Raw genomic sequence first — 15,894 nt, 5'->3', positions numbered from 1 at the left:
TGACAAGTCCTGGCAAGACTTAGTGGAGCATCAATTGCCAGCCCTGTTACCTGCTCATCCTCTCCCTGCCTCTCTCTGGCTGCCTTGCCAGCCCCTGGGGCCAGGTTGGGGTGCCTGCAGGAAACAGCTGATGTGCCTTCCTACACTGCACAAACAGGAGCTGGCACCATCCAGACCCACCTTCCATTAGCAGTGACCTTATGCTAACAAAGGCATTTTATAGTTATGCTTGGCAAGTCCTTCTGTGGGGAACAAAACGTCATTCCTCTCATTCTTGTCAGAGTCTCTGGTGACCAAAGAAGTCCCAAACCACAGCTCAGTCCTTGCCTTGTGCAGAGTCATCCATGTGTCACCCTCAAGGCTTTGTCTTTGTCCTCTTCCTCCCTGGATCTCCCAGTACGACTCATTCCCCTCTCTCTAACCTCCAGGACGCCCCCAGAAGCAAAACCTCAGTTACCAGGTCTGTGAATAGGCCACATTTCCCTAATCAACTGCCACTGATGTGGAGTCTGCTCTTCAAGCATTTAGGAAGACTCTTCCACCCCGGAAAACCAGGAATCTGCCTTCCTCTTGTGTCTTCCTACTGATCTCAGTTTTTATTTCTATCAAACAGGAAGCAGTGTACTATTTATTGCCCTGCTTGGCATTACACATAGGAGGGGAGGTCTGGAATTTGAAGAGCACTGAGTCCAGAACACAGGAAACGACTGAGGATCAAGGCTGGGCACAGCCTGAAGGCCCACATTTATGACTACAATAAAAGGATAAGGCAGAGATGAATGCAGGGCTGAGCCAGGCTTGGTAAGGCATCAAAAGAAAGGTGCAGGGGGCTAGAACAGGCTTGAAAGAGCAGAGAAGCTGACTAGGCAGATGATCAAAAGTGTATTTAGCATCCTCCCTGCCAGCCCTGTGGATCTGAGCCAGGACATAGCTGTGCTGGAGCTGCAGAGGGCAAGGACTGCTCCTGGAATGTGCCCCAGGAAGCAGGAAGAGCTCACTGGCGGGGCTTCTCATCCTGACCATGACAAGTGTCAAGAGCTAAACTGGCAATGCCACAGGATGAGCCTGTCTCTGTCCCACACAAAGCAGGGACTCCAGGCTCACAGCCCTTGGCTTCAGCAGCTTCAGCGCTCGAGCTGTGTGCAGGACACAAGTTTGTGGACAGATGAGCACCCACAGGGCTGAGGGATGCTCTCACTTGCTGGAAAAGTGACAGACAGAGGAGAAGGGCTGCACAGAGCCAAGCCAAGAGCTTGACTTAAGAAATCATTCTGCACCAGATTTTGCACTCACTGATCTGGTGCTGCACAGGCTCCTGCACAGAAAATGACGGAGGTTAAATTCAGTATTCCCATTGTGCAGGTGGGACAAACCAAAGCAAAGAAAATGTTAAACCACTTAAGGGATGCCAGCATGCTCTGCATCAGAGCTGTGAACCTCTGTGCTTCCACCTCCCAAAAAGCTGCCTGTAACATCTCTCTGAGGGAGGAAAACACAACACAAACAGGGGTCTGACCCAGGCGGTCCCGTTCTGTTTTAACTCGCCTGGTACAGCCACGCACGGCCCGGACAGAGCTGACCCTGGAGCACGTGTACTCACACACACCCCAGTCAAGGCACGCTTTTGTTCTCCAGCCCAGCCAAGCAGACACTTCCCAGGAGAACAGCAAGAAATTACCAGGCCTGCCTTCCAGCTATTCATTATAAACTAAAGCCTCCCCTACTCCAGCCTGACCTCTCCCCAGCCCACGCTCACCCCGAGGCTCTCTCCTAATCTTTGAAGAATCCCAGGGAGTTGAGAAGGAAAGGCCAGCCTGGAGGAAATAAGAAGAAGCTCCACGGCAGGAGACCTTACCATCAGCCTCTTCGTTTCTCATCACACCAACGTTATAAATAGGCAACAACACCTAGGGAGAAACTAAAGTGGAAATCTTGCATGCATTTCTTAGAACCAGCAATTATCCTTTCATCAGTCATTACCTGGAGCTGTTCTGGGGGGGGGGAGGCTGAAGCTTATTTTAACACCTGGTTCAGGTCTAGGCAGAGCAAGCACAGCCTCTGGGAAGATTAAGCTGTTGAAGCACAAGGGTCATTTGTATGAGATGCGAAGGACAGGCAGAAACAACCTCCTCGAGGCCACAAAAGGTGCCACAACGCTGAGCATCCTGCCCGGAGCCTCCTGCTCCCCTGCTCTTCCCTGTGCTCACAGCCAACATGAGGCAAGGCAGGTCTGCTGGGAATTCAGATGTTACAAGTGAAATCCTTTCTACTCATTGCAGCCCTGGAAGACTGATTTTAAGCAGTACTGGTTCACGACTTGAATAAACATAACATACAATTAAAATTCATGTGTCAACCGTGATTTACCTATACCAGTGTTCTGCACATCCTTTCCCTTAACAGCAACCAAGAGCAGCAGCAACGAAGAGGAAAGAAGTTTCAGCCTTGGCTGCTGTGGATCCTGGAGCTTGGCATCCAGTTTGGCAAGGCTGTTTGAAAAGGAGAGGATGGGTCTGCTCATGCTGCCAGAGGAGACAGATCCCCACTTGATTAACAACCAGACACTCCCTTCCCGTTCACCTGAGCGGCTCCCACACAGCCCTTGGAGCCAGGAATCTGGTGGGAGCTGGCAGATAGCCCTTCTCGACCTTTCTGTGCTAAGTGAAAGCAAAAATCTCATTTTATCAGCACAAAAAAAATAAATAAAATTTAAAAAAAAAATTTAAATAGCTGCTGGTCCAGGTCAGGGGAACCTCAGCTTTGAAGAAAACAGAAGAGACTTCACAGCCAAGTTAATTTAAACAATAAAGTGTGAAATAAACTGGGAGAGAAGATCCATCCACTTGGGCTTGGTGCCAGTTCCCAGTGCTGCACACTCTCCTTGTCACACCTTTTCTGCCTTTCCCAGAAGAAGCACTACAAATACACACCCTGCTTCCATTCCACATACATGGCAAAGGACAGCACACATTCTGCAGTTCAATGTGAGCCACAGACCATCTCAGATCAGGGAACTACAGCTCTGAAGCCTAAAAACGAAGACCCTGATCTACTTCTGAAGGATTTTATGGCAGTTGGAGGTGACTCTACACAGGAGAAGAGACCACAGGCTCAGCTGTTGAAAGTAAGAAATATTTATGCTCAGCCTACTTAACGTGCTTTATTTTTAATGCTGTTTTTTGCTCCAACAGCCAGAGAACAATTTGAAGAAAGAACATCTTTGTTAGAGATTTTACGCCCCAGCCCTTTATTTAAGGTGCAAAAGCTCACAATAAATGTCACTAAGCTCTCCTACCCCTTTCCCACAGTGGTGCCCCAGCACAGTGAAGACCAAGTAGAAATAACTACCAAATAATTACTCCTCAGCAGTAAGAAGAGTTTGGAAAAGTTAAAAAAAATTTTAAAAAATCTTAAATCCTCACCCATTCTTCAATGCTCCATGAAAAACACAGCAGGCAGGTAATGCTGCCTGTGGCCCCGAGAGAAATGGACACTGTGCATTTTCCAGGGATGTGTGCTGGGGGAAATGCTGCAGGAGATATCCCAAGTGAGGGGAAGGAAAAGAAGAGACTCGGCTCAGCTTTCCCCCTGTGTACAGCAAGAATGAACAAGAGTGCCCTCGAGGGAAATGTGAGCAGCAGCTTCATCACCCTGAGGCTGTAAGGACTCCCACAGCAACGGAAATGAAGTTATAAAAGGAACAAGGTGAAAAAAGGGAGAAATTTACATGGTTTTCAGCTGAAAATGCTTGGCTGACCATCATCCCTATCCCACATCAAGCCTAGCTTAAGCAGCCTCTAGGATATAATCTTTATTCATGAAGAATCCTGAGTGCTCTCTTGGGATTTCATGAGTTGACTCCCTCAAGAGGGATTTTTTAATTAAGCCAGGGAATAAAATCAGATTCATCTTCACATTGAAGGCTTTTGCTGGGAACAGGGAGGTGAGCCTCAAGCCCATCAATTTGCAGGCATTTCCTTCCACCTGACTTCCAAAGAGGGCTCCTGAAGACCTCCACCAGCAGCTCCCATTACTATTTCAACTAAATGAAAATAAATGGGAGGTGAGAAACTGAGGTGAAAGAAAATTTCGGTGTTGTCACACACAAGGTACTAGACTGTAGGTCAGTGGTGTTCCTTTAGCATTAGGCCAGATCTAACACAGTCCAGATCTGCCAAAGATGAGTAAGAATTTAATACTCATTAACAGGAATACAGCTCATGCAACAAGCTGTTCGTGCAAATCAGGCATTCAGCTCCACCTGCACATTTGTAGGCATCCTGCACATCAAACCATTGTGCAAAGCTGGTCCTGAGGGGCCACATTTGCAGTGCAAAAGGGAAAGGAAATAGGTTTATGCCCTGAAAATCCACCACAGGAAAAACAGCCAGCTCCTTTTGAGCTGAGTTTCACACTGAAAGTCCAGCAGCCTGGTGGCCAAGGGCTGAAGTGTGTTTTGTCTTTCAACACCTTTAACTTTGGAGATGGAAGAACCTGGTAAGCACAAGTTAATCAGTTGAGAGGCCACAAAAAGTGGCAGCTGTGGCAGATCCCATTGTAATTAGTAGAAAACTCAAGAGATGCTTCTCAAAGCACCCAGTTATCCATCTGCTCCCTTGGTGAGACATCCCACCGTGACTACAAAACACATTTTCCCACTGGCCTGGGAGCCTGGCTCACAATCCCTTTCATTTCCTTCCCATCTCTGTGAATTACCAATGAATGCAACTTCTTCTTTTCCTCCTTCTAAGCCCAAAGGGAACTGCATTTGAAGGAGTTCTGAAGGTCTCCAAAGGAGGAGGTTTCTCTTCTCTCCTCAGCAGAAGTGAATGGATATTGGTGTTTCTGTCAGGCACTGCACAACTAAATACCTTTGGGGTATCAATCAAAACTCTCTGCAAAGCTTCAGTCTGAAATCCTGCTGTTCTCTGTTGTCACAGGGCCAGCAGACAAGGCAGGGGGAGATGGGGGCTGCTCCCCAGCCACCCTCTCACTGCAGTAATTAACCTCAAGCAAGCACTGGCACGAAGCTCCTGCTCTTGCATGACTGCAAACATTCCTCCCCCAGAGTTTATCATAAAGCACCAACTATCCATAAACATCTCAAGGAAGGGCTGGCCTGAGTTCACCTTCATGCAAGGAAGATGTCAGGCTCTGGCAGGGATCCAGCCATTCATGTTTCTTTAAACCTTGTCAGTTCTGACTCAAACGACCTTTTTTGGGGAGGGGGGAAAAAAAAAAAGAATCTTCCATCACACCCCTTCCTCCCCCTCCACCCACTGTGGCACTTAATCACAGGGGACAATTGCCATGGTGAGTCATGGTGTCCTGTCCCTTTGCAGCAGAGGCACGTTCCCATTTCCAGCTGGCCTGGACGGTCCAGGCAGGAGAGGAAAGAGCCTGGAGCTGAGCAGCAGTGGGGCAGGTTTAAGAGCCTCCACCACAACATGGACCTTTGCCCTCCAAGCCAGGTCAGACAACCATTTTTTGGGATTTTGGCAAGTCCAGACTGTCCAGCAACAACAGTGGACAATCACTGTTGGAGTGTCCTCCCAGCACACAGCACCCACAGTTCTACTTTCCAAAACCTGAGCTGTGCTTCATTTGGCACCATGATGCATTTTACACCTAATTCATGCAGTGGCCCAGCCATTCACCCTAAATATACTAAGCACAAGGTCATGATTAAGAGCAAGGAGAAAGATATTCCCTCTCCATACTCTTCAGCATCTCCTAAAATCCATTTAACTTTCCTCCCTGGAGATGTTTGTCACTTCTGGCACTCAGACCTGGGTCTAATATGGAACCCTTCAAGTGAATTTTCCTCCTCTTGCAGCCTTTCTCTCCCACCAAGTCTGAAAAGAAAAATCCCTCCTCCCCAAGGAGGCAGGAACAGGCAAGGTACCAGCAGGAGCAATTCCCATAATAGCTGGACACAGCCCCTTCCCAAGCCATGGTGGGAGCCCTGATCCGCCCTGCTGATGAAGCCATTAAGATTAGGCTGCTGCTGGGACTGTGACGTGAGGAGAGTGTTTAAAATCCTCACACCAGCTGGGTGGCCAGCCCAAGCCGCTCTGGAACTTATTTGCTGGCTGTGAATATTCCTCCTTCTCTCCTTCCCACAGGATTTTAACACTCCTCTGAGGAGAGCAAGCTCCCAGCCAGCAAAAAGCAAAGACCAACAGGCTGCTTAATTAACTGACCCTCTCCCAGTTGCCACAGCCTGGCCAAACGCTGGGGAAACGCAATTCCAGCTGGTAATTAAGCACTTACTGCTGGAGAGGGACAGAGCCAGCAGGGAAGCACGACAGCAAAGAAAGGGGCTGACACCACAACCCCCTGTGCCAGCCCCTGTGTGCCCCCAGTGCCACCAGCACACTTCAGGACAAAAGCTTTCAGTGGCCGTGAGTCCCTAAAATTAAACCTTAATTGGTGCAAGAGCTCTCTAGATTGATACACAGAGCAAGGAGAGGTCTTGTTTGCCAGGCAAAAAAAAAAAGCCCTGCTGTCAGGCATGCCTCTGAGGGTGTTGCTACCTGTGCAATTTTCACTGGTATCCAAGGAATTTGAGAAGCCTGGCTGCCAGGTACACTGGCCTGATCCCACACTTGCCCTGCTGACCACATTGGGTCCCAAGAATTTCTCTCTTCTATCCTTTCAACCAGAGTCAACTTCAAAAGGAGGAAATTAGCGATTCTCTAAGATGTAACGTTTCTATTGCCCAGCCTACCAAAACAAAGGAGTTAAAAGCAAAGAACTGACTCTCACTAGGAGCATAAACAGGTTATTATAGCAATTACATGCACTAAGGCCATGTATAAAGGGGAAGCCACTAAAACCAGCTGAAGATTTAGGTTTGTGCTGCTCTCAGGACCAGCTGGGTTTATGATGTATTGCAAAGGTGACAGGGAAGCAGAGAGTCTGTAAGCCCAGAGAAAATCCACACCAGGTGAAGCATGTGCCACCAACACCACACAGAATGCAAATTCTGGTACCAATCCTGCAGAAATGACAGTGCAATCCCACCTCCCTGGGTACCAAGGGCGAACAGACCCAGAAGGGAGAAGGTCAGTGTAGACCAGCTCAGTTTTAACTCAAGTCCTCCCCAGTTACTGCAGGCTCTGGCTCCCAGCACAGCAGCTCTGAATGCTGCAAGTCCCCAGGTGAGCCAAACTCAGCAGCTTGCAGGCACACAGTGCAGCTGGGTTAGCTCTGGCCTAAAGCCAGAAAGTTGCCACAGAGAATGACAAAGAGGAGGAGAAGCTCCCAGGGAAAGCTGATCTTTGAAAATCCCTCTCCAGAGAAGCCACATTGCAGGCTGGCCCTTGGTCACAGGGGGAGTGAGTGCAAAGCGATCCACCCACCAGCACATCCCTGCCAGCTGGGATGTTTCTGAGACACAGCAGGTGCCACCTACGCTGGTGAGGGCTCAGCTCCCCGTGTGCAGCCCTGAGAGGCTTTGCCCACACAGCTCTTGTGCCCTGGGCAGTAGCAGATATTTCCCTGCTGCTGGTACAGCACAGCTTCAGACAGCTGGCACTCATGGGGAGAACAGATCTATGAAGGGTGTTTGGCAGACTCTAAATGAGTGCTACGGCAAGGTAGGGAACAGATCAGAGCCAGTCCTGGGGACTGAAGCGTGTGTTTGAGGCATCTAACTGAAGGGTATCATCATCAATACAGCCTGGCTGTAAATTTGGAGTCAGACACTTTGAAAATTGCAGTGACAAATGAGCCTTTACTCTAGCAGAGAGAGTGAAAGATACACTTGTGAAGTCACTGTAAAGTTTCGGTATCCAAAAAAATCTTAAAATCCCTGCAAAACAAAGCAAACACCCAAAGGGGCCATGACTCAGCCCCCAAAAGGCTGCTGACAACAAACAGGTTTCCTGGAGAGGAGGTGAGCTATCCACAGCTCCAAAACTGCCCCATCCCACAGACTTCCCAGCCAAACTTTAGGGCTGCAGGACCCGTAGCAGAGTTTGGGGAAGCATCTCTTGGGAGGTGAGAGTCCATCCCTACCTGTTCATGGGGACCCTTAAGTAGATAGCTGCTGAAGCCTAACAGAGCAAATGTCCCAAACCCTGAATGACAAGGGTTAAGGCTGCCAGGGAGCAGAGGCCTCACACATCCCTTGTCCCAAGGATTGAGGAGCTCCCCCACCCAACAGCTGGAGCAGCAGTTCCGTGCCACAGAGCAGACCAACATCCCACAGCTCTCTGGGTTTGCAATGCCCTCCTGCATGCACAGCTCCATCCAGGACATCTTTGCTGCTGCTCCCCTCTAAGCTGAGCAAAGTCTGAGAAAACACTCCACTTCCAGAGGGACATTTTGCAGATTAACAGGAGCAGCAGAGGAGGTGGCAGAGAGGGGGCTGGTTACCATTTCTGCTATTACAATGGTAATTCCCTTGACTTGCCACCATTAGAGACCAAACATCCATTGTCACCCTTTGTCTTTTACACAAAGACCTTTAGCACAGAATTGCTGGTTTTATTTTAAAGAGTTTTAAACAAACCAGTTGAAAGTTTGAGAGAGCAACCTTGAATTTCTCAGGGCTGTATTTTCTATTTTGGGGTGAGGCCTTAACTAATGTGATGAGTTTCCACTAGACTCAACTCTTAGGGAAGATCTAAATAGCAACAACAAAGAGCACAATGTAGTTAATATTACAAACAGGCAAGAAGTTTTCCCTTCCCTATTTTAACAAAGCCTCCTGCCCTATCATTAACTGAGTGGATTTTGTTCCACGCTTCCAGCAAGGTCCACTAAAGGACTTTAGAAGCAGAGCAGCAGTTCCTCACCAGCATGATCTACAACACGATGAAGAAAGGATTTGTGTTACCTGTCCAAGGTCCAGGGTGACGTTGACCTGGTTGAACTCCAGCCCCCGGGAAAGAGGGGGGCTCTGCCACCAGCGCTCTGTCCCATCGATGGCATTTGTGATGGGGTGGGCCTTGTTGCTGTCTGCAGAGGAGCAGATGTCGCAGTACTGGCCCTGGAGGAAAGTACAAAAACAACATTTAACTCTGGCCAGAAAAACGTGGTACAAAGCAGTCAGGTATCACAGCAATTCAGAAAATACAGGGTGTAAGCCTGCTAATGCAAATCAAGATACAGAAAGTTTTGTTTGCACTAATTTAAAGTGCGGATTCAAAATGGTACATGAAAAGGCTCAAAAACCCCACAAACACCCAGTGTAGAATTTGGGCTGCTCAGATCAGCATCCCTTCTGAATTTCAGATATGCACTGAACACTGACAAAGGATCCCAGACTCAAAGGACTGGTTACCAGAAGCAGAGGAAGGAGTATGTGAGGGTGAAGCTGCACTGCAATGGAGAGCAGTGGCTCAAACTCCATGGTCAGCAGCTCCTGTGCTCAGGCTGCCACTCACACCCACCCAGCCCTGCCGAGCCCAGAGATCCTGACCTGAGCCATTCAGTCACTTCTACGGACTCAGACTGGCAGCTCCTCTGCTCAGCTCCCTGCAATCTGTTTCTTGTCCACCTATTCATTTCACAGTATGGTTCTTTCAGCTGCATTTTCAAGCTTAGTCTCGCAGCCAAGTTTCTTTTGCTGATGATGCTGTGATGCAAGGCCAAAAAGGGACAGCCCCAGCTGTCAGCTGGCCAGGGACTGCCATCACTTCTCTGCCTCGCTTTTGTGGCCCGGGGGGTTTTGTCAGCTCCATGGACACGCTGCCAGAGAAAACAACCCCACAACTTTAACAGCACCTCCTGAGCAGGATCAGACAAAGACCTGAGCTGTTAGGAACAATTCTTTCTCTCTCCTTAATGGACAAATAAATCTGACCCACGCTCAAAGAAACCTGCAAAGCGCCCTGAAAACTGGCAAATTGTTTTGTGGAGCCACTGTTGTGTCACTTGAATTGCTGCTACAAACAGCCTGGAAGGGAGCTGTGGTACAGGCAGTTTCCTTTAAAAGGCGCAGTTATCCCCAGGCAGGAATGCTGCCCTTGCCTGTCCCAGCTGCAGCCGGTGTTAATATTACACCAGGTACAAGAAGATCTCAAGACAGGCAATCCCCTTCCTACCCCTACAAGGGCTGAGGCAAGACAGAGCCACCGCAGAGCATGTGGCTTTCCAGATGCTCCAAACTCTGGAGGAATCTCAGTGCAAAGGAAGCAGATTCCACTGCATTATTTCCCCACTACCATGTGCTTTGTTACTCGCATGCAATTATGCAATACAAATTATCCTGAACAAGAACACTTTTAAATTAATTCCTCCAGAGATGTGAAAATAGAGATGGGCAAGCACAAGGCCAAAGAAAAGGTGAGCTGAAACCATCCAGGTAACCCTGACATTGAACAGGGAGCCCTCAGTGTACAGAGAGGTCACAAGGCTGGTTTGGACATGCTTTGAGCCAGGAGGGAGTGCAGACCAGATAAAACTGACCCAGCTCTCTTCAGCTCAAACCTCTAATGGGAACCGGTGCAACAGGTTGTGTGGAAATTTCTGCTGCACAGCACACAACACTGAGGCTGGGGGGGGGAAGTGAGGCAAGGTTACAAAACGGGGATAAATAACAAAAAAATAAAGTGCTTTCATACTTTAAATTCTTGCCACAGATGTAAAAAACATTTTGAACCCAAAGTTCATATTGATAGGAGACAGTCAAGCTGAGTAAGAGGGGAGTAAAAATTCCTATCAGCTGCTCCACATTTATAATGCTGCTGTTGTGCCTCCCTGGGCAGCCTGCTGGGCTGGGAACACACCAACAGCTGAACCAGGTTTGCTGTTCAGACTGGGATTAGCCTCTCTGATGCACCAGTTGCTCGTTAGCTGTTTCATTAGAGCCAGACCTAAACCTGACCAGAATCATTTCCAGCTATTTGTATTTTAGAGCAACTCAGGCACATCGTGTCAGGTTCTCTACAGGGAAGTTCTGACATCAGCAAGAGGATTTTAATTAAAAAGCAATTGCAAGCAGCAGAGCCCGCAGGTTGCCAGAGCAGTAGAGGCGTGGACACTACAAAGGTACGGTGAAATAAAGAACTTCAGCCATGCAGGGAGCTGCAGGGCAGCTCAGAGAACATAAAACTGCCAGAGCAAACTGCAAAGAGGAAGAGATAAGGAGGAGGTTTGAATGAGGGGCAGCTTCCAGAGACCTGCAAGGCCTGATCCTGCTCAGGGCAGTGGGAACTTTGAAGTTTCCCCTGAGCATAAAGAGAAGCCAGGCACCCTGCTGGCACCTCTCTCAGGGGACACAGGTGGCTTTGTCCCAGTTTATCTGGCCCTGCCATGACCCAACACCAGCTCCCCTCACCTGATTTATCAGAAAGCCACAGGGAGCATGGGGCTGCTGGGGATGAGGTAAAAAGGGCAGGAAATGGGGTGTATAAAGTACTTTTTCAGACAAAGTCCCTTCGGATCAGCTGCTCACACAGCGTTAAGCAGGTGCTGTCTCACCATGTGTCTTTTCTGTGGGCAACAACAACTTGTTCCAAAACTGTGTTTTCAGCCACAGTTAAACCACTGAAATACAACACTGTCATAGATGTAAGCACAGAAGAGACAGGTACAGAGAGATACAGCACCAATTGTCACTGAGAGCCCTGGGCTGTGCCAGATTCCTTCTGCCACACACCAGAGATGTGACACAGGATAAAGACACGCCAGGATAAATGGTCACCAACACCGCAGCATGCCAAAAGAGAATGTCACTTAATTCTGAGACATTCAAGGATGGAACAGCTTCAGATTTCCTCTGTTATCAACACCTGGAAGAGTGAGAGGGCCAGAGCTCTGGTCAGTGCCCACCTGCTCAGGCAAGGATAGCTCAGGGCTGCAATTCAAGGTGCAAAGCAGCGCTCTGAACTCAGGGCTGGGCTGAAGACAGGCTTCAGAGGAAGGCACAAGCAGCACTGCCTTGAAATCAGTCAAATTTGTTGCATATTCTAAAATTCTGAGGTCTATAACTGCTTAAATAACCAGAAACCTGCCTCACTGTTGCACTCGAAATCTGAATTCATCATCTGCAGTCCTGCCCCACCCTCAGGAGCAATGCACCATCCCTGCTGGGTTTGGAACAGCCCCCAGGCACACGGGTGGGATGGGGAGCACCAGCACAGGGCTGTGCCTTGGCAGACTCGGCTGTCCTGGAAGACAGATAGTTACAAGCACCTCCAGTAAAGCTCACATAAAAAAAGAAACCTATGATCCCTCTTCTGCCTCATCCTCAAGACATTATCATTAAGGCAGGGCTGACCCACACTGAGGAGTGATTTTGACAAGGGAAGCAAACCTCCAAAGCAAGTCCCTTTCAGCACACCTCAGCATTGCTGTGCCTCACATCCTTCCAGACTGAAAAGTCCCCCCCAGAGTTGGAAATGCAGCGTTCTGCCAAAAAGCCCTGAATAAAGCAAAGGAAACTCCTTGAAAAGGCTTACAGCCTTCCCACAAGCTGTGCCAAAACCACCACAAGTGTCTTTAAGGCAGCGTTACTTCACGAAACTTAATGATTATTGACATTTTAAGACTATCATGTTTAAAAGTCAGTGAACTCCCTTTTCTGAATTCTTCTACAATGTCAAATTAAAGCAGCATAAAACAGAGAACTGACTGAACTAATTTATTAGATGATTGTATTAATGTTTATCCTAGGTCTTTAACCAAACAAATGTCCCTTCACCACCACAGAATGTGGATGTCTCTTGGAGGGTCCCAAGTGGCATTTTTCCAGTGTTCCTGATGAAAACTCCTTATGCCACAGCCACATAACACATGAGCAGGTGAATGAAGGAGGCAAGGGACTCTGGGCTGGTGGGACACGCAGGCAGTAAGGACATGCATGTGGAGTTCATTATTGTTATTTCTGTCTGCTCAAATTGAACACTTCCCTCCCACCTCCCTCCTTGCTTTAGTCACCGGGTGGTGCCAAGACCCCTAAAGGGGATGAATTGGGAACTCTGACCTCTGCTCTGATGCCTCCTGTTTCCTCCCCTCCCTTTTAGGTGCTGCCTGTGGTCATGGAAAGGAGCCACTACAAAAGGAATTTTCTAAAGCTTTCAGACAGAGTGAAGCCCGCCGGCCTGGCAAATGGTGCTCAGATCAAAGCCCCCCTGTGCCAGAGCTGCACAAGGGACAGGAGGGGGTCGCTGCAGAATTCCACAGCTCAGGAGCTGTGTTTGGCAGTGGGGGAATGCTGGGGCTGCCCCCAGAGCTGCCACAGCCTGAAGGGTTTATTTCAGTCACCAGCATCCTTAGTGCTGTGTGTCATGCTGAGCTAGCAGGGTGGCCAGAGCACAGATGGACACGTGTGGAGTGATAAATGCATACCCACATTTGCCAGCTTTTCCAAGCAGCCTCATCCTCCCAGTTTTGCTTGGCACATCATTCACATATTTGTTTGCAAGAGCACAGAGTCACAATTACTTCTTCACCTTTCCTTACTCCTTTGCCTCACTGGAGGCACAATTCCTACATCGAGGTCCCTGTGAGCCTCCTGCTATTGGGACTTCAGGCAAAGCTTCTTCAAGTTATGCTATTTTACAGCGCAGCCAAGTGAAACATCACTTTAAAAGGTGGCAAAGCTCGGAGGAGGATACGTCAGGTTTTTGCCATCCAGTGACATCTTCAACCATTTATACTACAGACAGCAAAATTCCATGTCACGACCACACAATAGCTGGAAAATTCCTAGTGCAGCACTAACTCAGGAGAATGTGGCCAGAATGAGAAAAATGCTTCAGAGATGATTTTGTAACAAAGCCACCGCCACCAAAAGGCCGAGAAAGGCTCTGTCCGAGAAAATGAGAGTTTTCCTTTGCTCGTCCTTGTTGTTGAGTACAACAGGGACAACAGCACTGCTCCGCTGCAACAGGTGAGTGGCAGCACGACCCTCAGAAGCAGCACGCAGAAAACACTGAGCAGCAGCGGGTGGCTCCACGGCTTCATTCTGCAAAAGCATTTCAAATCGGAGCTGCTCTTCCCGGCTTGGGCTGCCCTCAGGGGGGACACTGGGTCTGGAGGTTCCTGCAACTAAACCTGGTGTTTTACAAGCCCGTTTACAGCTGTTCTTTCCTCCCTTCAAGGGAGCCATAGCAGTTACACTACACTGCAGCTTTTTGCCGTCTACATTCCTGGCTGCAAGCTCCCTCTGGGCAGCTTAAAATGGGACCCCTGAGGTAAATCACCTGACATTCGCTCGTAAAATCCACCCTCGTAACTTTCCCCTCTGCTCATCCCAATGCCCCACCGAACACACGGGGAACGGCGGAGTTAAAACACATCACGGTAAATATTATCAGTTCAAGACACATCAAGGTAATCACTCTCCCATTTACCGTAACGATTCCCTGACTGCCGGAGGGAATTTGGGTGCTGGTTTGCCCGGGATTTTATAAACTCCAAGAACCCACAACTTCAGAAAGAATGCCCGGAGAACCCAGCGAGCCGCGTTTCACGCGAGCAAAGCTGGGGGAGAGACCGAACACGTGCATCCCCCGGCCCCGCTGCTCCGGGCCTGGGCAGGGGGATCCCGGGGACCTCCCCTCCTCCACAGCCGCGGCTGCCGGGCCGGCTGTGCCCGAGGCACCGGGGGTGCGTGAGGAAAGGCGCGGAGCGGGGCCCTGCCCGCCCAGCCCCGCTGTCCCCTCACGGAGCACCGGGCCACAACGCGGGGCTCGGAGCCCAGCGCACCCCCTGCCAGCCGCCCGTGCCCTCCTCCCCCGCCCCGGCCGTACCTGGATGGTCTGGTTGGGGTCCCCCCCGGCCACCGGGCCCCCCACCAGCTTGCAGTACAGATCCTCCACGGCGCGCCGGCTGCCGGCGCCCGCCGCCTCCTCGCCGCAGGTGGCGGTGGCGGAGATGCGGGTGCCCTCGGCCAGGTTGAAGTAGGGCGGGTGGAGGCTGTGCCCGTTCACATCGCTGGGGAAGGAGGCGGGCGGCCGGGCGGCGGCGGCGGGCAGCAGCAGGAGCAGCATGGGCAGCAGCGCCCGCCGCGCACCGCCCCGCTCCGCCGCCCTCGCCATCTTCGCTCGGCGGGGCCGGGCAGCGCTGAGGCACCGGCTCTGCTCTGCTCTGCTTGGCTCGGCTTGGCTCAGCCCGGCTCGGCTCCACTCCCCCCGGCTCCGCTCGGCTCTGCCCCTCTCCGCCGCCGCCGCGCTACTTCAGCCCCGGCTGCGGGGAGGGGCCGCGGCAGCCCCGATTAACCCTTTGCCGCCCCGGGAACCCCCGGCCCCGCCGCAGCCAGGGGAGGCCGAGCGGGGTGAAGTGATGCCGCCCCCTCCCCAATAAACGGGGACGGGATCCCCCGGGAACAATGTGCCCATTGTGTGTGCGGGGCTGCGCTGCCCGCGGCGGCTCGCTGCTGTTTTACTACGTTAAACTCCATTAACCGATAGATCGGGTTATCTACAGGAAAAACTCCATTACTAATTAACAAAACAGTTGACCAAATCCAGTTCGCTCTCCTCGAGGTATGCTGTGGGTTCTCATTTCATTTGGGCAGTGAAAATTTTACTTCGACTTTCCCCGGAAAGGATGGCTTTGGGGAAATTACCTTCTCACCTAAGAGGGAAGGAAGCAGCTCAGCGATAACCCAACTTTCTCCCATCCTTCCCTGCCCATGGACAATACCTCCGTGGTTTGACTTGCAAGGACACATGCACCGTCAGGTCTTTATATGCTGCTGGGGGAAAGACATTTTACAGATAAAAACCTGGACATAAATACAGAACAACACATAAATTAACTCCTCAAACCACTGCTTTGATTTTTCTGCAAACACAGACTTAAATCCAAGAACTAAATAATACACACGAAATGTTGTGCCTGAACTGCACAAGATTGCATCTTTAGACTAGGACACACCAGGAGACCAGGTCTAGGCTCCAAACAGTTGGATTGCTGCGGTATTTGAACCCCACA

At 50.2% G+C, this 15,894-nt stretch overlaps 1 protein-coding gene across 2 annotated transcripts in view; it reads right to left on the bottom strand.

Annotated features, from left to right (window-relative positions):
• The window catches only part of LAMA5 (laminin subunit alpha 5), an 85,802-nt gene extending 70,714 nt beyond the window's left edge, over positions 1–15,088 (bottom strand). For both annotated transcript variants that reach the window (XM_088064576.1, XM_088064577.1), the window contains exons 1-2: positions 14,709–15,088; positions 8,846–8,998 (exon numbers count right to left, since the gene is read on the bottom strand). In XM_088064576.1, the coding sequence (XP_087920702.1) occupies positions 8,846–8,998; positions 14,709–14,996 (441 nt within the window). In that variant the 5' untranslated portion in view covers positions 14,997–15,088. The remainder of the gene's footprint in view (positions 1–8,845; positions 8,999–14,708) is intronic.
• Positions 15,089–15,894: the final 806 nt, after the last annotated feature.

The sequence above is a fragment of the Pseudopodoces humilis genome, chromosome 19, assembly GCF_049639895.1.
Source record: "Pseudopodoces humilis isolate 2021_Gansu_Grassland_sample_001 chromosome 19, ASM4963989v1, whole genome shotgun sequence".
Lineage (NCBI taxonomy): Eukaryota > Metazoa > Chordata > Aves > Passeriformes > Paridae > Pseudopodoces > Pseudopodoces humilis.
The sequence above is the reverse complement of the archived record's forward strand: the minus strand, read 5'-3'. Positions and strand labels throughout refer to the sequence as shown.